This window comes from Phycodurus eques, chromosome 12 (assembly GCF_024500275.1).
Source record: "Phycodurus eques isolate BA_2022a chromosome 12, UOR_Pequ_1.1, whole genome shotgun sequence".
NCBI lineage: Eukaryota > Metazoa > Chordata > Actinopteri > Syngnathiformes > Syngnathidae > Phycodurus > Phycodurus eques.
Window position 1 is genome coordinate 24,366,363 of NC_084536.1, and position 21,653 is coordinate 24,388,015.

Here is a 21,653-nt window from a genome sequence, read left to right on the forward strand (position 1 = left end):
ACTTAAATGTTTAAGATCATCGATCAAATGTAAATATCAAATACAACCCAAATGAACTTAAAATGCTGTTTTTAAATAATTTAATTGAAGGGAAAAAAGCTATTTACCTTGCCCTGTGTGGAAAAAGTTATTACCCCCTTGTTAAATCATGTATTAATTGTGGCTAATCACAATTTTTGGTTAATTTTCACTGATCGCACCCAAGCCTGATTAGCTCCAGACCTGTTCAATCAAGAAATCGCCTAAACAGAATCTGTCCTGACAAAATCAAGTTGGACAAAAAATCTAAAAAAGCTGCAACAAAAGGAGACGAGCCAAAGAAATTCCAGTACTGTCGAGAAATAAATTGACATCTATCAGTCTGGCAAGGGTTACAAAAGCCATTTCGAAAGCTTTAGGATTCCAGCGAACCATAGGGAGAGCCTTTATCCTCGCATGGAGCAAGCATAGAACCGTGGTGAACCTTCCCAGGAGTGGCCGGCCTGCAAATATTCCCCCAAGAGAACAGTAATGACTCATCCAGGAGGCCACAAAGGAACTCAGGACAACTTCTAAAGGCCACCCTTGCCTCTGTTAATGTCAGTGTTTATGACACAACAATAAGGAAGAGACTGGGCAAACATGGCGCCCATGGCAGACTAGGGAATCATTCAAAAAAATCTGAATGATTCCCTAGACACATCATACCAACAGTCACACATGGTGGTGGTAGTGCTGATTTGCTCCTTTAGGACCTGGACAACTTGCTGTGATTGGAACTATGATTTCTGCTCTTTAACAGAAAATCCTGAAGGAGAATATTCAGCCATCAGTTTGTGGTCACAAGTTTGTGGTCAAGTTGAAGCGCACTTGGGTTCTGCAGCAGGATAATGATCCAAAAAACACCAGCAAGTCAACTTCTGAATGGCTTAAAAAATCAAAATGGATTTGGAGGAGCCTAGTCCAAGTCCAGACTTGAATCAGATTGAAAGGCAGGATCAGCATCATCTTTATTTGCTAAGTTTGTCAAAAACACACAAGGAATTTGTCTGCGGTAGTTGGAGCCGCTCTAGTACGACAACCAACCGGCAGTTAATTGACAGAGAATACTTTTGAGACATGAAGACATTAAAAAAACAGTCACTGAGCAACAAAAGGTTGCCGGTAATGTGGGAATGCCGGTAGATTGATTTATTTTTTTTGATAATTGTGCAAAAAGATGCAGAGTCCTCTAGCAATTAGAGCAATTTGAAATGACTAAAGGCCTCTTTATAGTCCCGCGGCCGACAACGCCCGCATTGCATCACGTGAACGACGAATTGGCCCACGCGGCCCCTCTGCGTAGCCTCTGCAGAGCTTGACGCGCACACGGCAAAAATAGTTGCTGCGCGTAGAATGCCGCGGAGATCATCTCTCGTGATCGGTCCATTTTAGTCACATGCTGTATTGACGTAATCAGCGTTCCTCCCAGTTCCACATAGCAGCTACGCTGCCGCCTTCTCGATCGATTTTGAAGCATAATTAAATGTATCATCTGGTTATCTAGGTCCATTTGTTCTAGCTGACTCTGTTCCACGGTAGCCATTGTTGTGTTTTTGTTCCTTGTTGTTCCAGAGGAAACTCCACCCTATGGCCTCCTAGCCAATACCAGCCGTAGCGATACCTCCGACTTGGAGGAGAACTGCAGCACACTTTCAAAACTGCGCGCGTGGGTTGCGCTCGAGTATAAAGGCAAATTGTGTGCGGGATAGTGACTCAGTGACGTCAGTACAGTCGCCGTCCGTGCGAGTTTCAAGAAGCCTTAATAGAACCTTAATAGAACTGGTGCGATGACCATTGTGCAAAGGGCACAGAGACATCAAGCGTATGGAGTTTAAAAGGACTAGTAGTGCGATAATCTGGGACAATGTCGATTGTGCAAATGTCACAGAGGCTACTCACGCACATAAGTGGCCAGTATTGGTCAACAACAGATATACAAATAGTGTAGCGTGGCGAGACTACTTCAGTGAGTGCACCAGTAATGTATAATTGGCCCCACAGAAATGTGACAACAAAATGTGACAACACAATTTTAAGTTAACTGTTTAAGAAGTTAATGGCAAGAAGGAAGAAGCTGTTGGAATGACTGCTTGTTTTAGTTTGCATTGTTCGGTAGCGCCTACCTGAGGGAAGGAGCTGGAAGAGGTGGTGACCAGGATGTGGAAGGTCCAAGAGGATTTTGCACGCTTTTGTCTCAGTTCTGACAGCGTGCAAGTCCTCAAGGCTGGGTAGGGGGGTACCGACAATCTTTTCAGCTTTTCAAACTCCGAGTTTGTCCTTTTTTGTAGCAGCCCCAAACCAGACTGTGACGGATGACTGCTGTGTAGAACTGCCTCAACAACTCCTGTGGCATGCCGTGCTTCCTCAGAAGCTGCAGAAAGTACATCCTCTGCTGGGCCTTTTTGAGGACAGAGTTGATGTTGCTCTCCCACTTCAGGTCCTGAGGGACTGTAATTCCCAGGAACTTGAAGGTCTTGACGGTTGACACAGGGCAGTTGGACAGCATGAGCTGAGCGGATTTGCGAAAGTTGGTGAAAGAAAGTCAGGTGTAGACTCCCTGATGTTTAGTAAGCATTGTGTAAGTGAGTCGCGTAATGTCTCCAAAGATGAACGAAAAACACAAAAACAGACAATACGAGAGAGCACGTAGCCGAGGCATCCACACGGATATGCGTCATCTTGAAAAATGCAGTAGCATGACCTCAAAATGGTCGATGCTACTGCTCGAAAACCCTCCATTTTTTTGATGAATTAAAAAAAAATTCTGCAAGGAGGAGTGGGCCAAAATATCTCCACAGAGATGTGAAAAACCCATTGCCAGTTCTAGAAAACGCTTGATTTCAGTTGCTGCTGCTGAGGATGGCCCAACCAGTTATTAGGTTTAGGGGGCCATTACTTTTTCACACAGGGCCAGGTAACTTGAATAGGTTATTTTGTCCCCTTAATAAATGAAATCACTATTTAAAAAAATAAATAAAGTATTTTGAGTTAACTTGGGTTATATTTGTCTGATCTTTACAGGATGTGTTGATATATATATATGTGTGTGTGTATAAATGTGTATATACTGTATACATATATATACAGTCCCCTCCAAACATATTGGAAGGGCAATGTTGTTTTCGTTGTATACTGAAGACATTTGGTTTTCAGATCAAAAGATGAATATGAGACAAAAGTTGAGAAGTCCAGCTTTTATTTCGTGGTATGTACATCGAGATGTGTTCAGGGCAGAGCCCCTTATGTTTGAAGCCACCCAGTGTACATCACAAGGAATTCCCATAAACATTGTCTCACAGTATCACAAACATCGTGCCTCATTTGTGGGTAGGTAAAGCAATCGATGTTCTCCAGAGCATTTGCTTCCATCCCTTACTCTCTTTCATGCGGTCTCGTTTTACTTTTGTTTTGACAGGTGACGTGAAGTTACCTTTCATGCCAAAATTCTTGAGTTACGGTGCGTACCCTTCAAAATATAAGGCTACGTTCTTAAAACAGGAAGTCAGGTGAAAACTTGCGTATTTAAATCATTTGACATAATAAAACAATTGCAAATAACTAGTTTAGCAATGCTATATTTTTTTACTTTTAGCTGAAACATCAATTCATGAATATTAAGTCAATTGGGTTAGTTACACACACATTGCCTTTTATTTCATAGGTTTGATATTAATACTGGTTATAAAGAACCCTGAGTCAAATGTTCATTTTAGTCTATGCTGCAGGCTGCTAAGAAAATGGATGTTCATAATTTGGGCACCACTTATTTAAACAATGCAAACTTTTTGGCCCAACCCCTAAAAGAATCGAGAATCGTTTGGAATCGGAATCAGGTCCGGAATCACTCAAATTCAAACGATTCCCCAACCCTATTAGTAGCTGGAACGTACTGTCGTTCACGACATAAATCACATCATTTTACACATCTCATTCAGATCATTTCAGTGAAAATTTTCTTTTTTTTTTTTTTTTTTAAAACTACAAAATGATGATGAATATTTTTTAACACAGTGTATTATCCAAGTCTAATTCAGCTCGTTAGGGTGTGAGGATGTAGTGGAAGCCTTTGTAGGGGCTTTAAGGCACTCAAAAACTCGCAAAGTTTGACAGAATTGATCCATTTTGAGCCTAGGTCCCAGGTACAACCGCCAAAGCCTGATCAGTAGCAAAGTCATCAGATGGGCGAAATTCAATGAATAACCTATGCTGTGGAATTTATGCAAATCAAGTGTATGTTTGTGTGTGCACACAGGTTTTGCTGTATTTCATCCACGTGATGGACCACATAGCTGTAAAGGAGTATGTGATGGTTTACTTTCACACACTGACGGGCGAACACAACCACCTGGACTCGGAATTCCTCAAAAACCTCCATGACATTGTCGATGCCAAGTGAGTGTGTAGTGTGAATACTGACATAATTCTTATGTCTCAAAAATAGCTTACCAAGTATTCAGGCGTCCCAGTAATTTTCATTTTGGATCCACGGACATCCATTGAATGCTTAATATTAGGAGGAGATAATTGTGCTTAGCAGACGGCAAAAGTATTGGATCAGGTGCAGAGTAGGGCAGGTTATCCTTCGATAAATAAAATGGACACGAAATGTTTTTTCTTGAATCGATACATTTTCATTGTTGTGGCGGCACGCGGTTCACGAGTCTGCGAGCCGCTGGTGGAATGGTGTTGGCTCTATGGATGCACACAACAGGGGACACTTAAGGGAAGATTGTTTATTATCTTCGCTAGTCCTAAATTTAACTAGCTAAGGAGCTAAACGGCTCGCTCGACCGAGGTGACGTGTAAAAGGTCAGCGCCTCACTTGGAGTTGTGTGTGTGTGTGTGTGTTCCCCACATAACACACACACCGGAACGTTATCTATTTTTATTAACCGTAACTACAGCAGCACACGTTATCAATGTTCAGCCAGTTGTTGACGACAGCGAACGTATTTGATTGACAGGTGAAGGTCTAGCGCCCTAGGCCTTACTTTACGGACATGATTTTTTAAAATTTTTATTATTTTTTAAATTCTACATTCAACTTTGGCAGGCTTTTAAAAACACTCGTCTGTGGTGTGTCAAATTTACAAGCCGTTTTTTTGGCCTCTTTAGTGGGTTAAAGGACGTACGTGGGCTTCATTGTCCATATTTCACCAACAAGTTCTCTTTTTGTATTTGCTCCTCCAGAAAATTAAACTGAAAGTTCTTTCCGATATCTTTTTGGAGTAATTGTTAAATAACAAATTGCATTTGGAATGCCCCTTTTTCATTTCCAAAATCGACTCGTACCCCCATTTCTTGGCGTGACCAAATTCACTGCATTCACTGTGGAAGAAGGAATGTACTATACTATAAAATGGCATAGTTAATATATTCCACCCCTCACTGTGGGGTGGAATCCCCCAACCTCGAAAATGACTACTTTTTGGAAAAAGAAAAACAACAACATAAACCAACTGGAGACATTGCATAGCAGTACTATACTATAAAGTGGCAGTATTAACTCATATTTTATATATCGTAGCTGTCCAGTGGAGTCCAGTCACCTCCAAAATAACAACTTTTCAGGAAATAAAAAAAAAAGACAGCTTGCTTATGTTTCCAGGGTTCCGATGCAAGTATGGAAAGTATGCAAAAGTATGCAATTTGATTTCATACATGGAAACTATATCGAAGAGTATTCGTGTTTCCAAGACAGTTACAACAGCTGTTTTCTAAAACACAAAATGTTGAACATTTAAAAAAAAAAAAAAAAAAAAAAAAAAAAATCTGTTTTGTTTTATTTAAATTTTTTGAAGGTGCTTGGAAGCGCAGCTACATTGTTTGCGTGAGAGCACACAGTGTTATACCATGGTCTTGGTGAATATTCAATTCTGATTGGCTCAGAAAATTATCAGCTCATAATGTACACCCTTCGAACGTCTCAAGTAGTTCCTGTCAAAAAAAATCCTTTCATTGTTCCAAATTAATGCACAGCACCGAAAGCAGGTTAGAATGTATAAGCAATCTTGGTAACCTGACACAGTCAAGAGTTTCTGACAAGAAAACATTAAGTACTCGAAAGACAGAAATTGGCTGATTTAAAACAATATTGAGTGATTTAATCGTTTACTTTATTTGGTGATTACAACACCTTCAGGATGTTGCTGAGGAATTGATGGCAAAATTAGGCAACAAGCAGCACAAAGGGTTAACTCTAAGATTGAAATTGACTCGCAGATCAGAAGGATGAAATCAATGTGAAGAAACCAACAAAATATGCAATTAAAATGCTGAGAAACTTGGTGGAATAAAAACTGACACATATGAACTGAACACTTCATCGTTGATTTTAATTTAAATTTTTTTAATTTTTTTTAAACGAAAGCCTGCGACAATTTTATGCCTTGTAACATACTGACAGCGGAAACTGTTGTGCCAGCTGACCTTTCCACCAGAAATGCTTAAAGTTCCCATATTTTGGCTATTTAACCCTCCATAGAGTGGCTCTCTAACATGGACTTAGTACAAAATTGTAAATTTCATTTCAAAGAACACGTTGGCTTTGTTATACAACTGTCCAGAAAAGGCCCCTCTGGCAGCTTTGAAGGTAGTATCTGAAGTGTAAGAGAGCTGTGACAATGCTCGACTGGACAAATTTTGGTTTACTAGCACTGTTTCGCCAAGCACTGTTGAAGTTTATTCTTCTGTGGGTGGTCCTTTAAAGCACCTTAAAAGCACAGGAGGAGGTCAACATCATTCCTCTGCTAACGACCAAGCTTCTTCCATCCATCCAACGCACCAGTGTGTGTGTTTCACATTACACGCCATGATCTCTCTCTTCCATAAATACTTCAAACCCGCAAAAGAAAGATTGCAGTGTGGCCTCACCTCAGTGCACAGTGGGTAGTAATTCCACCTCTCAAACTTTGTTCTGGCTTAGTCGCCAGTAGAAGCGAGCCCGAGCGTGGCACGTTTCAACACATCTTGCCTGCTCGCTACGATTCATATACCTTCTGGCTCCAGACCGCCTGAAGCAGCAGATATGAACACGTCGAACCACAACGTTTCCAGTTTTTACTGGCTGTTACAAGAAACGTAAGCTTGACCTTATTTTGTTTTTGTGTCCTGCCGTTATAACAAAAGACGTACATACTGTCTATAATCCAACGTGGTTGACATATCCTCACTCAGCTTTCAGTCTCTGTGCAGTTGACATACAATGGGGTGACACCAGTGTAACGGTCCCAACAAGGATTTCACTTCTTTTACTCTTAAAAGGGACAGGAAAACTGGTTGCAATCGAAGGAAAGATGAATGTGGCCAAGTACAGAGATATCCTGGATGCAAACCTTCTCCTGAGTGCTCAGGACCTCACACTGGGCAGAAGGTTCACCTTCCAAAAAGACAATGACCCTAAGCACACGACTAAAATAACGGAGTGACTTCAGAACAACTCCATCTTTGTGTTAGGGCTGCATGACATTTTGGACTAGCATCGTCATCTCGATGTAATGTACGTGTGTGTGCAATAGTCTGCGATGTCGGTGTACTGTAAACTACAGTGAATTAACTAATATTAAAAGTGACCAGCAAAGGGACCTGTTTGCACATGCTCAAAAGGTTAGAAGACTGTACACCTATTTCATTTCCTATTTCGCTCTTTAGAATGAAACTAGGCAGGCTCACGGCAGCCGCGGACTGCGCGAGGTGCCTTCAGGGGCATTGCTTAAATGAGAGTGAATCTGTTCTTTTGTAATACAGTGCATAATTGTAAAAAATAATCCATCCATCCATCCATTTTCCGTACTGCTTCTCTTCACTAGGGTTGCGGGCGTGCTGGAGCCTATCCCAGCTGACTTTAGGCGAGAAGTGGGGTACATCCTGAATTGGTCGCCAGCCAGTCGCAGGACACACATAAACAAATAACCATTCACACTCACATTCACCGACGGGAAATTTAGAGTTTTCAGTTAACCTACCGACGACATGTTTTTCAGCGACAAGATTGAAAAAACTTTATTGGCTGTCAGATAGTTACAGTACTGTGCAACAAGACACGTGACAAGGCTAAAAATAAACTAGCTTTTGGATTCATACGTGACGAAGACGCGGAGTTAAATGTCTTGTGCGGAGCCGATCGATTACGTCATTGATCGGATCAGCGACTTATGACAAGAAAGTCGATCAGCCGATCAGCATAAAATGCTAATTATCATCCGATACCGATAACACCGATCAGATCGGCGTAAAGTTTAGTTAAAACGCTGTACGATTTTCTTCTTCTTTTCCTTTGGGCTTGTCCCGTTCGGGGTTACCACAGCATGTCATCCTTTTCCATGGAAGCCTATCTCCTGCATCCTCCTCCCCTAACACCAACTGCCATCATGTCTTCCCTCACGACATCCATCAACCTTCTCTTTGGTCTTCCTCTCGTTCTCTTGCCTGGCAAGCTCCATCCTCATCATCCTTCTACCAATATACTCTCTCTCTCTCCTCTGGACGTGTCCAAACCATCACACTGTGATAATATGGAATGTATTTTGCTTTGTAATATGAGAATAGATATTTCTGTGTGAAAGAGCCTTAATAGAGCATGATTGACTGGCATTTTTAAAATAATAGTTTGATTTAGTTTTAGTTTTTGTAACATTTCAAGCAACACATGCGGTGTAATATATCCTTACACGTATATTTGAATCTTATGTCATCTCACGTGACAGCATATGCTCAAGAGCTGTGCTTATTTAAGAATCTTCATTCTCACGTCTTCTGTGTCCTTCATTACAGGTTTAAGAAGAATTTAAAGGCCTTCTACTTTGTCCATCCAACATTTCGCTCCAAGGTAAGACTCACCATGCATTATGTGAAATAAAAAATAAAAAACATTTGGCTGTTTTGACTCGTGTTAAAATGTACAAATCATCTTAATATCTCACAAAAAGAACACGAATAATGGATAGAGAGACTACAGACTGGTTTAAAAGTCTCCATTAAAAAATATCAGCAATGTCAGATCGGGACACCCCATCGGCAAATGAAACGGACCATGAACCATTTCATGTGTCGTTAAGGGATCTTTGAGATCGGATATTGGTTCGATGTCACCAAAGAAATGAGTATCGGATCAAATCAGACTGGATCTAAAAGCTCCGATTTGAATGAACTAGGACTTTCTCCCATCTCCTGACTGCATCTCTGCAGCTCAGCCACAGTGATCTTTGGGTTCTTCTTTATCACTCTCACCAAGGTTCTTCTCCCCCGATTGCACAGTTTGGCCGGACGGCCATCTCTAGGAAGGGTTCCGGTTGTCCCAATTGAATGATCAAATAGGCGGCACGGTGAACGACTGGTTAGAGCGTCTGCCTCACAGTTCTGAGGACCGGGGTTCAATCCCCGGCCCCGCCTGTGTGGAGTTTGCATGTTCTCCCCGTGCCTGCGTCGGTTTTCTCCGGGCACTCCGGTTTCCTCCCACATCCCAAAAACATGCATGGTAGGTTCATTGAAGACTCTAAATTGCCCGTAGGTGTGAATGTGTGTGCGAATGGTTGTTTGTTTGTATGTCCCTGCGATTGGCTGGCAACCAGTTCAGGGTGTATCCCACCTGCTGCCCAAAGATTGCTGGGATATAGGCTCCATCACTCCCGCGACCCTTGTGAGGATAAGCGGCTCAGAAAATGGATGAATGGATGGATGGATGGATGGATGTTCAAATACATCACAGACTTCATTTCTTTGTTTATTTTTGTTCACACGGCCAGCTCTAGGAAGGGTTCTGGTTGTCCTAAACGTCTTCCATTTAAGGATTATGGAGGCCACTGTGCTCTTAGGAACCTCAAGTGCAGCAGAATTCTTTTTTGTAACCTTGGCCGGATCTGTGCCTTGCCACAATTCTGTCTCTGAGCTCTTCAGGCAGTTCCTTTGACCTCATGATTCTCATTTGCTCTGAGATGCACTATGAGCTGTAAGGTTTTATATAAGCAGCTGTGTGAAAGTCACCCCCACAGCTTGCACAGCTGCCACCAATTACGTTTTTTTCTGTCAATATGAGGTATTGTGTGTAAATTAATGAGGGGGGAAAAATAACTGAAATGATTTTAGCAAATGGCTGCAATATAACCAGAGTGAAAAATTTAAGGGGGCCTGAATACTTTCCGTGCCCACTGTAAATACAGGCAATATGCAGTAACAATACTCTCAGGCATATATTTTTCGAACTGTGAAAAGTGAGTTGTATTAACAATATTCGATCGTGACTTCTACTTTCTTTGTTACTGCAACTCATTGTGTGCACCCCCTCTGCCCATTAATAGGTCAAGATATTAGGAACAGCGATCCCAAAAAGGCACACAAAAAAGGGGCAGTACAAGCACCTAAAACCTCACTAAAGTATTCCTATTCACCACAACATTGTCGATAAAACTATACCCCAGATGCATTGCCAGACATTCAGAAACCAAATGCTGTTCCCACCATATATTGACAGTAAAAAAATTATTTAATTATTTTGCACTTTAAAATGATAATTTATTTATTTTTCAAGGTTTTTTTTTTTTTTTTTTTTTTACACATTTATTTTTTAAGCGATTAAATTTTAGAATTTGCTTAAGTTTAAGTTACCTGTTTGAACTCATCAGTATAAAAGACACCTGTCCACAACCTCAAACAGTCACACTCCAAACTCCATCATGGCCAAGACCAAAAAGCTGTTAAAGGACACCAGAAACAAAATTGTAGACCTGCACCAGGCTGGGAAGACTGAATTTGCAATAGGTAAGCAGCTTGATGTAAAGAAATCAACTGTGGGACCAATTATTAGAAAATGGAAGCCACACAAGACCACTGATAATCTCCCTTGATCTGGGGCGCCACACAAAGCTCACCCCGTGGGGTCAAAATGATTACATGAACGGTGAGCAAAAATCCCAGAACCACGCGGGGAACCAAGTGAATGACCTGCAGAGAGCTGAAACCAAAGTAACAAAGGCTACCATCAGTAACAGACTACTCCGCCAGGGACTCAAATCTGCAGTGCCAGACATGTCCCCCTGCTTAAGCCAGTACATGTCTAGGCCGATCTAAAGTTTGCTAGAGAGCATTTGGATGATCCAGAAAGAGGATTGGGAGAATGGCATATGGTCAGATGAAACCAAAATATAATTTTTTGGTTTGCTGTGTTTGGAGGAGAAAGAATGCTGAGTTGCATCCAAAGCACACCATACCTACTGTGAAAGCATGGGGCTGGAAACATCACGCTTTGGGGCTGTTTTTCTGCAGAAGGACCAGGACAACTGATCGGTGCAAAGGAAAGAATGAATGAAAGGCCATGTATCGTGAGATTTTGAGTGAATACCTTCTTCCATCAGCAAGGGCATTGAAGATGGCTGGGTCTTTCAGCATGAGTGATCCCAAACAACGGGCAACGAAGGAGTGGCTTCGTAAGAAGCATTTCAAGGTCCTGGAGTGGCCTAGCCGGTCTCTGGATCTCAACCCCATAGAAAATCGTTGGAGGGAATTGAAAGTCTGTGTTGCCCAGCGACAGCCCCAAAACAACAATGAGATATGCATGGAGGAATGGGCCAAAATACCAGCAAGTGTGTGAAAACCTTGTGAAGACTTACAGAAAATGTTTGACCTCTGTCTTTGCCAACAAAGGATATATATCAAAGTATTGAGATGAACTTTTGTTATTGACCAAATACTTACTTTCCACCATAATTTGCTAATAAATTCTTAAAAAATCAGATGTGATTTTCAGGAATTTTCTTTTCTCATTTTGTCTCTCATCGGTGAGGTATACCTATGATGAAAATGACAGGCCTCTCTCATCTTTTTAAGTGGGAGAACTTGCACAATTGGTGGTTGACTAAATACTTTTTTGCCCCACTTTATTTTATTCAATTGTAATACAGTCCTATGTTGTTGTCTTCAACGTTTTGCTCTAACCAGACCAATTGAAACATTTCGTCGTGCCACATGACCCTCTCTTGTCAAAACCCACAGGTTTCCACTTGGTTCTTCACCACCTTCAACGTGTCAGGCATGAAGGACAAGGTGCGTTACCTTGACAACCTGCAGCAGCTCTTCACCTGCATCAGGCCCGAGCAAATTGACATACCACCTTTTGTGCTGGAGTACGATGCACGGGTGAGCGCTCCCCCAAACCCACAGTACTTTAAGGCAGTGTTCACTTTGTCTTTTGATAGAAGTTGATTCGTGTTATTAACATTCCTAAGCTAAATAAAACTACTCGCCCTTTGAAGACTCCTCAAAGGGACATAATGTATAGAGAACAGGAAGGCGTCTGCAGAGTGATACTGTCATCTTGTGGCATTTTGGAGGAATAGCTGGAATTAATGTCTTGCCAAGTGTATAATAATTACATGATTTTTTTTTTTGTACGTAATTAGTTGATTTGTCCTATGCGGTCAATCTTTGGTTCTACGGTGGTTATTATTATTATATATATATATATATATATATATATATTTATATTTATATTAAGTGGTCCGGTACTGCATACTCCCGGAGCACCCTCCACAGGACCCCCAGGGGGACATGGTCAAATGCCTTTTTCAAGTCCACAAAGCACATGAAGACTGATTGGGCCAAAAAAAAAAAAAAGCGAAATACAATTCAGTTCTGTTAATCCTTTTCAGATAGCCAAACTGATTTTCATCACAGACCACATTCCATTTATGGTTTCCACCAGAGGGTCGGATACCATACAAATGTGTTGTCACCTCATCATAGTACCTCTAATATGATCTCTCATCTACACCATTGCAGTTGATTTTTATATCAATTTTTAACAACAAATACAATTGGAAGTCAGAAGTCATGGAAAATTGTGGCGCACAAAGTACACAACTATTGTTCATTTTATGTTAAAACATCTGGTGGAAAAATGCTTTTTTTTAAAAAAATTTGAATACACTACAAAGACAAGACATTTCATGTTCAAACTGATAAACTTGATTGCTTTTAGCAAATAATCATTAACTTAGAATTTTATGGCTGCAACGTGTTCCAAAAAAGCTGGGACAGGGTCATGTTTACCACTGTGTTACATCACCTTTTCTTTTAACAACATTCAATAAACGTTTGGGAACTGAGGACACGAATTGTTGAAGCTTTGTAAGTGGAATTATTTCCCATTCTTGATGTACAGCTTCAGCTGTTCAACAGTCCGGGGTCTCCGTTGCTGTATTTTACGCTTCATAATGTGCCACACATTTTCAATGGGAGACAGGTCTGGACTGCAGGCATGCCAAGTCGAGTACCCGCACTCTTTTACTTCGAAGCCACGCTGTTGTAACACGTGCAAAATGTGGTTTGGCATAGTCTTGCTGAAATAAGCAGGGGCGTCCATGAAAAAGACGTTGCTTGGATGGCAGCATATGTTTCTCCAATACCTGTATGTAACTTTAGCATTAATGGTGCTTTCACAGATGTGTAAGTTACCCATGCCATTGTCACTAACACAGCCCCATGCCGTTACAGATGCTGGCTTGTGAACTTTGCGTCCATAACAGTCCAGATGGTTCTTTTCCTCTTTGGCCCACAGGGGACACGACGTCCACAATATCCAAAAACAATTTGAAATGTGGACTTGTCGGACCACAGAACACTTTTCCACTTTGCATCAGTCCATATTAGATGAGCTTGGGCCCAGAGAAGGCGGCGGCGTTTCTGGGTGTTGTTGATAAATGGCTTTTGCTTTGCATAATTTGCTTTGCAAGTTGCACTTATGGATGTAGCGCCGAACTGTATTTACTGACACTGGCTTTCTGAAATGTTCCTGAGCCCAAGTGGTGATATCCTTTACACATTGATGTAATGTACGTTGAGGAACATTGTCCTTAAACTGTTGGACTATTTTCTCACGCACTTGTTCACAAAGAGGTGAACCTTGCCCCATCTTTGTTGTGAATGAATGACTGAGCAATTCAGGGAAGCTCCTTTTCTACCCAATCATGGCACCCACCTGTTCCCAATTACCCTGTTCACCTGTGGGATGTTCCAAACAGGTGTTTGATGAGCATTCCTCAACTTTCTCAGTCTTTTTCTCCACTTGTCCCAGCTTTTTTGGAACGTGTTGCAGCCATAAAATTCCAAGTTAATGATTATTTGCTAAAAACAATCACATGAAACATGAAAAATCTTGTCTTTGTAGTGTATTCAATGAAATATAGGTTGAACATGATTTGCCATTCATTGTATTCTGTTTTTATTTATGTTCAACACAACGTCCCAACTTTATTGGAATTGGGGTTGTAAATTATTTTAGCAAATGGCTGCAATCTAACAAAGAGTGAAAAGTTTAAGAGGGTCTGAATACTTTCCCTACCCACTGTAGGTATTACAATACACTGTTCCTTAATTCCCATGATAAGGGATCTGCATTGACAGGTGGAAATGTCTCCCATGTCCTTACAAAATCTCCACTGGTCTAACAGTCTGTTAATGTCTTGACTCCCTTAAGAAGACCTAGTTCTTGCAAGCTCAGCAGAGAAGATACACACTGAAATTATTTTTGATGTTTCATTTGTTGTGACCCAGTTTTTATTCTCTCCATCACAGGTAAACAGACGCTCCCAGTCTTCCGGTCTGTAACGACTGACCAATCATAGTCTCGATCAAGCTGGAAGCCATTTACAAACCTTTCATGGTCGACAGCTGCCTCCATCCTCCTGAGGGACTAATCTACTTCGTGGAGAGACTTTATATATGTTTTACTGTCCGCTTGTTGGTAGTTCTTGTGTGGCTTCTGCATTCAGGAAACATCCGGTGGTCCAATATCCCATATGTCTTGTTACCAGCGTGATATGGTGGTGGTCTTCGTGCTACGTGACATTCAGAAAATGTCATACCAAGTTTAAGTTGGAACCAACAACAAGTCCACCGGACTCCGAGACGTTAAAAGCCGATATCAGGAATCTCCACAAGGTAGAATGTTTCCATTTTAACATCTACTACCAAAAGCTTTACATTGATGCCATTTGATATACTTCTGTTTGAATCAACATTGTTCTCACTTGAAAATGTATTTTCGAGCACGTTCATTTTAATTTCAATCTCAATCACGAAAAATCTCCAATTGTCACCAAACTTTCACTTTATTCGGCCACGTGTTTTGTCAGGTGACCTATAATGAAATCTGATGTTTTTCTTCAACAATTGTAAGGTTAGCTATTGTCCTGCGAATGAGTCAAATTATAACACTTCCAGCTTCAACATTGTTCTGCCAGATGAGAAATGTAAAGTTCGATAACATCTAGCAAATTGATCGTGAACAGAAAAGTTACATTTCTACATTTTTAACCTAAAAATTATTGCCCCAGGTGCAAAATGTAAAGTTATCAAATTGTTAGTAAACATAAAAGTCACACTTGAAAGCGTTACTACTACTTCCAGCTTCAACATTATTTCGGCAGACAAGAGTGGGGTCGAGTGGTGCCTTCTGCGTCGAGGCACCGTATTCTTACGACAGATTTATGGCAGTTGTCTCTTTATAAAAATAAAAAAAAATAAAAAAAAAAAGTCAGAATTCTTGTCATCGCTAATACATTAGCTAGTGGCTTCTATGCTGCCTGACTATCTGGACCGCTTCCGGTCCCTCTTCCGATTCCATCAACATGGCGTCACTTTGCTTCCCACACATGAAAGGAAGTTTCCATTGACAATTACATTTTTATTTACTCACTTAGTGTTTTGCACAAGCTCTTTCTTTCAGAGTTGGCAACGGCGAGGGGTGTTTTTTTTTTTTTCATCGCAAATCAAAAATACAGAAGTACACTTGAACACATTCCTCCAATTGTTTTATAGTCTGTCTATGTGACGACAAAGGCGCTAACACATTTGCAAATAAGAGGTCACATGACCTTCACTCTGCTTTCAGCTTGACACTTGGGACCGAAGTCAACAATATGTTATTTCTCTGGACGTTTAACAAAAAAGGTGCAAGAGAGTTTAGTTTTCCTCAAAAATGTGAAACTGTGTTTTTTTTTTAGTGCAAAACTGATTATGAGCCAAATAGCCTACTTGGAAATGTATCTTTTTAAAATGTATATTTCATTTTACTTCAGCTGTTAATTATGTTAACTTTTTTACACTGATTAAAATTGTCTCCTGTTAAGCGTTTTCGTTTTCTTTTCTTGTGTGATGTTGGAAGGCTGTCTTGACCAGCTGAAATTTCCAAATACAAAAAACGTGGATGTTAATGGGTATTTTTGAGGTGGACAATTGAGGCAGTGTAGAAGGCACATTTGCCGGTTCGATTTGTTTCCTCCTCCCCATTCTGTGACGGTGCTGTTTTTATACAGAAGTGACACAGGCAAAAGGTAGAGCCAACTTTTACAGGCAGTGTGAAAGGGTCTCGTGTGTGTTGCACGTCTCCAACAACATAAAATGAGATCCTTCTCTTGCAGCTTTTCAAATAGTTGAATGAAAATGTGTGCATGCTGTCCAAGTTCTTGCTTGTTTGATGTTTGACGGTGGAGCACTCCGAGCCAGACCGAGTTCACTTGCAAGAACTTTGGGGGCGATGAGTTCAAGCCCTTTTTATCATTTCAAGCTGTGATGTCACCTCTGAGGGGGAATGCGACTCGATCTTGAAAGATTCATACCGCCCATATGTGCCATGAGGTTGTCAAAGGAGACATTTTGGAGATGTTTCATGTCAAACTCGTAAATGTTGCTGAATGCTCTTCATTGTCGGTACATAGATGTCTCACTGCCTTTATATTTACATGCATCCTTGGTTATGACATTTTACCGTCGTCGCCGGGTGTCTATATCCCATGACTGCTTTGTGATGATGTTGTAGCAAGACACAGCCTGGATGAGTGCATGGCATTTTCCAGTAAATAATTGCATATCATTTTGTGGTTTGCACAAATTTCACAAGATTTTGAAATTTACAAATTATATTTGAATTCTACGTCATAAAAACAGTTCGTTCAACATCTGTTGTTTTAACGTTTTCCTACCCTGGCTTTATTTTATTTTCTGTGTGATTTTGGGTCCAAAACATTACTCTAGTATGTGGGGGAAAAAACAACAACAAAAAAACTGTACAGTCATGTGAGGTTGTGCAGAAAGAAATTAAACTAAATGGAAAGGCAAGGAACATATTTTTTTTTTTTAGGTGAAATATAATGGCAAACACAAAAGTAGTCAAAAATGGGCAATCTGACCCATGACTACAGCGTTAATCCACTAGAACCAAAATTTTCACACCAATTTTTGACAAACACCACTTCCGGTCATCTTAACATTGCCATCGTTCTTTCTGGCGGTACTGCAATTTTTGTTGGGCTTGAGTGGACGTAAAACGTGGGACTGAAATTGTACCAAATCGACTTTTTCAAAGTCGAGCTAACGTGAATGTGGTTAGAAGTCTAACTACTTCATCTTGTAAACTGCTTTCCAGAAAACTAATAACGATAAACTAACTAAACACCTGCGTGGGTTTCATCCAACATGCCCAAAACATGCGTGATAGGTTGATTGAAGACTCTGAATTTCCCGTAGGTGCGAATGGTTTGTTGTTTCTATGTGCCCTGCGATTGGTTGGGGACCAGTTCAGGGTGTACCCCGCCTCACGCCCGAAGATAGCTGGGAAAGGCTCCAGCACGCCCGCGAATCTAGTGAGGATAGGCAGTAAAGAAAATGGATGGATTATTATTATTATTACAGGGGCCTACAATATCAGTAAAATATTGTTTAGTTTTAAATAAAACCTCTGCCTAATTTTTGATGAGCACTTGGGCCTTATACGCTACTGTACTTAATTATGGTGATATGTACTCATTATTATGGTGTTATTTTTTTGTATGATACTTTTTTTTAGAATTTTGAGGACCACTGTGACGAAGTAAAGTCCCCCCCCCCCAACATACACACCCGTCGACAATAGACCGAGGGTGTCGTCGCACATGGCGCCATTCAAGCCAGTGCCGCTACTGCTTGTATCTGGGAACAATGAACTAACACGCTTCACACGTCTTCCACATTGATGCAACCAAATTAAATGCAGACTCAAAAGGTTAAGAACAACAAACCGAGAACTTTTCCATGTGCTGGCCAACATGCTTGATAAGAGCAGGCCTGATCTCCGCATGATGACTGTAAAAAAAAAAAAAAAAAAAAAAAAAAACTGCTTTGCTACTAAGCAGCAGAGCACATGCAGACTGTGACCATGTTTCAGAGTGGAGATTGTTCCCATGAAGACGCATGATGGCATATTAATGAGAATGCAAGCTGGTTCTGGTTGTTGATTTGAACCCTAACAATGGTTCCACAAAGGATAAGAAGACAAAGTGAACAGAACAAAGTCTAAGGTACTGAGGAGGCCCCAATGTTTTGTTTTGTTTGTATGTAAAAAAAAAAATACTTTTTTGAAAATATACAGTGGGTACAGAAAGTATTCAGACCCCCTTAAGTTTTTCACACTTTATATTGCAGCATTTGCTAAAATCATTTAAGTTCCCCCCCCCCATTAATGTACACAGCACCCCATATTGACAGACATTTTTTGGGGAAATTTTTGCTGCATTTATTAAAAGTGGAAAACTAGAATAACACACAGCCATAAGTATTCAGAGCCTTTGCTCAGTATTTAGTAGAAGCACCCTTTTGAGCTAATACAGCCAGGAGTCTTTTTGGGAAGTGAGTTTTTCACACCTGGATTTGGGGATCCTCTCCAGTTTTGTCAGGTTGGATGGTGAACATTGTTGGACAGCCATTTTCAGGTCTTTCCAGAGATGCTCAATTGGGTTTAATTCTGGGCTCTGGCTGGGCCATTCAAGAACAGTCACGGAGTTGTTCTGAAGCCACTCCTTTGTGGTTTTAGCTGTGTGCTTAGGGTCATTGTCTTGTTGGAAGGTGAACTTTTGGCCCAGTCTGTGGTCCTCAGCACTCTGGGGAAAGTTTTTCATCCAGGATATCCCTGTACTTGGCCGCATTCATCTTCGATTGCAACCAGTCGTCCTGTCCTTGCAGCTGAAAAACACCGCCACAGCATGATGCTGCCATCACCATGCTTCACTGTTGGGACTGTATTGGACAGGTGATGAGCAGTGCCTGGTTTTCTCCACACATACCGCTTAGAATTAAGGTCAAAAAGTTCTATCGTGGTCTCAAAGAATCTTATTCCTCACCTTCTTGGCGTCCTTCAGGTGTTTTTTACCAAACTCCATGCGGGCTTTCATGTTCTTGCACTGAGGAGAGGCTTCCGTCGCGCCACTCTGCCATAAAGCCCTGACTTTTGTAGGGCTGCAGTGATGGTTGACTTTCTAGAACTTTCTCCCATCTCCCGACTGCATCTCTGGAGCTCAGCCATAGTCACATTTGGGTTCTTCTTTACCTCTCTCACCAAGGCTCTTCTCCCCCGATTGCTCAGTTTGGCCGGACGGCCAGTTCTCAGAAGGGTTCTGGTCATCCCAAAATTCTTCCATTTAAGGATTATGGAGGCCACTGTGCTCTCGGGAACCTTAAGTGCAGCAGAATTTTTTTGTAACCTTGGCCAGAGCTGTGCCTTGCCACAATTCTGGCTCTGAGCTCTTCAGGCAGTTCCTTTGACCTCATGATTCTCATTTGCTCTGACATGCACTGTGAGCTGTAAGGTCTTATGTAGACCGGTATGTGGCTTGCCTAATCAAGTCCAATATGTATAATCAAACACAGCTAGACTCCAATGAGGGTAGAACCATCTCAAGGATGATCAGAAGAAATGGACAGCACCCGAGTTAAGTATCAGTGTCACAGCAAAGGGTCTGAATACTTCTGGCTGTGTGATATTTCAGGTTTTGGTTTTTGCATATAAAAATGCAAATGTTTCAACAATTCTGTTTTTTTCTGTCAATATGGGGTGCTGTGTGTACATTAATGAGGAAAAGAAGAAAAGAAAATTGATTTTGGCAAATATATATATATTTCTATATATTATATATATATATATATATATATATATAATATAATATAACAAAGAGTGAAAGACAGTCGTTAAATGGAGTAAAATGAGTTATTTCGTAACCATTGGAAGTGTTCAATCTCATTCAAATGGCAATGGCATATGGGGTCCTTCAAGGGTCAGTTCTTGGACCCCTTCTGTTAGGGTTGGGCATCGTTTGAATTTGAGCAATTCTGGTCCCAATTCCGGTTCCTCATTTCGATTCCAGTTCCAAACGATTCTCGATTCCGATTCTTTTAGGGGGTTGGGTCAAAATAGTTTGCATGGTTTAAATCAAGGGTGTCCGAATTATGAACATCCATTTTCTGAGCAGCCCCCAGCATAGACTGAAATGAACATTGGACTGGGGGTTCTTTATAATCGGTAGCAATATCAAACCTTTGAACTAACAGGCAACTAACCCAATTGACTTAATATTTATTAATTAATGTTTCAGCTAAAAGTTAAATATAGCATTATTAAAATAGTTATTTGGGACTGTTTATTCACAGCAAAGTATTTTTATATGTGCACATTTTTAACTTGACTTCCTGTTTTAAGTTTGTCGCATTTTGTTTTGAAGGGTACGCACCGGAACTCAGCATTTTGGCACGAAAAGTAACTTCAAATGACACCGGTGAAATGCTATAAAATGATTCCTTTACCTACCCACCGATGAGGTACAAGGTTAGTGTTTGTGAAACTGTGAGACAACGTTTCTGTGAATTTTGTCCCAAGTCATTGTGATGTAAAGTTGCTAGTTTGACCTTTGGTGACGTTTTAGCTCAATGTTACGGTTTTCTTTCTGTCATCGGCTCTTACGTTGGTTTGAAGACTAAAATCAACGCGATAAAACTTTTGTGCAAAAGTGCAACCACCCGTTTAAGTTGTTAGCTGCCTCAATGTTGGCATCAACATATTGTTTCACTCAGCCAATTTGACTTCACTGAAGTTCCGCACGGTGTAGGCAGAGGCTCGGAGCGGGAGGTAGCGCGTCATCATAAAAGCCTCCTTTGTACAATATAATCTGATTCCAAGTGTTGCACTGAGGCGACTGGTCATTTATTTTAACAGAGTTAAGACACACTTTTGTTTGCAGCCGTTGTGCACTAGCAAGTCTTCGTTCATGTTCTTCTTCGTTGGTTTTCGGCACTTTCTTCTTTGGGATCGACGGACTGTAGGCATCGAAACTCGGAACTGAAATTTTTAAATTTGAATGATTCCGGGAGAACCGGAACGTTTGTCCCAGTTCCAATCGGTTCTCGATTCTCGATGCCCAGCCCTACCTTCTGTTCAGTCCGTATATGCTACCCTTGGGTCAAATTCCTTAATGTTGACTATCATAGCTACTGTATGCAGATGACCCAGTTATATCTAGCAGTTTAATTGAGGTGTTGTGTCACGGTCTAAAACATAAATGACTGGATGAACCAAAACTTCCTTCAGTTAAACCACAACAAAACCCAGATAATTGTTATTGGCAGTCAAGATAAGAGGATTGCTGTTTGTAAATCCCTGGAGTCACTCTCTCTAAAAAACACAGAACAAGTCCGGTGGTGTGCAGATAGATTCCAACTTGCCTTTTAACAGTCATATCAAATCAATCACTTAAACAAGCTCATACCAGCTGAAGAACATATGCTTGCATGTGCAAAGCAGACCAGGAGAAGCTCATCCATGCTTTTATCTCAAGTAG

The 21,653-nt window shown here is 40.9% G+C and overlaps 1 protein-coding gene across 4 annotated transcripts in view; it reads left to right on the forward strand.

Moving 5' to 3' along the window:
• The window catches only part of gdap2 (ganglioside induced differentiation associated protein 2), a 38,414-nt gene extending 21,937 nt beyond the window's left edge, over positions 1 to 16,477 (forward strand). For 2 of the 4 annotated variants that reach the window (XM_061692515.1, XM_061692516.1), the window contains exons 12-15: positions 4,274 to 4,413; positions 8,794 to 8,848; positions 12,007 to 12,150; positions 14,587 to 16,477. In XM_061692515.1, coding sequence (XP_061548499.1) covers positions 4,274 to 4,413; positions 8,794 to 8,848; positions 12,007 to 12,150; positions 14,587 to 14,619 — 372 coding nt within the window. In that variant the 3' untranslated portion in view covers positions 14,620 to 16,477. The remainder of the gene's footprint in view (positions 1 to 4,273; positions 4,414 to 8,793; positions 8,849 to 12,006; positions 12,151 to 14,586) is intronic. The other 2 variants (XM_061692517.1, XM_061692518.1) reach the window with 2 other exon arrangements.
• Positions 16,478 to 21,653: the final 5,176 nt, after the last annotated feature.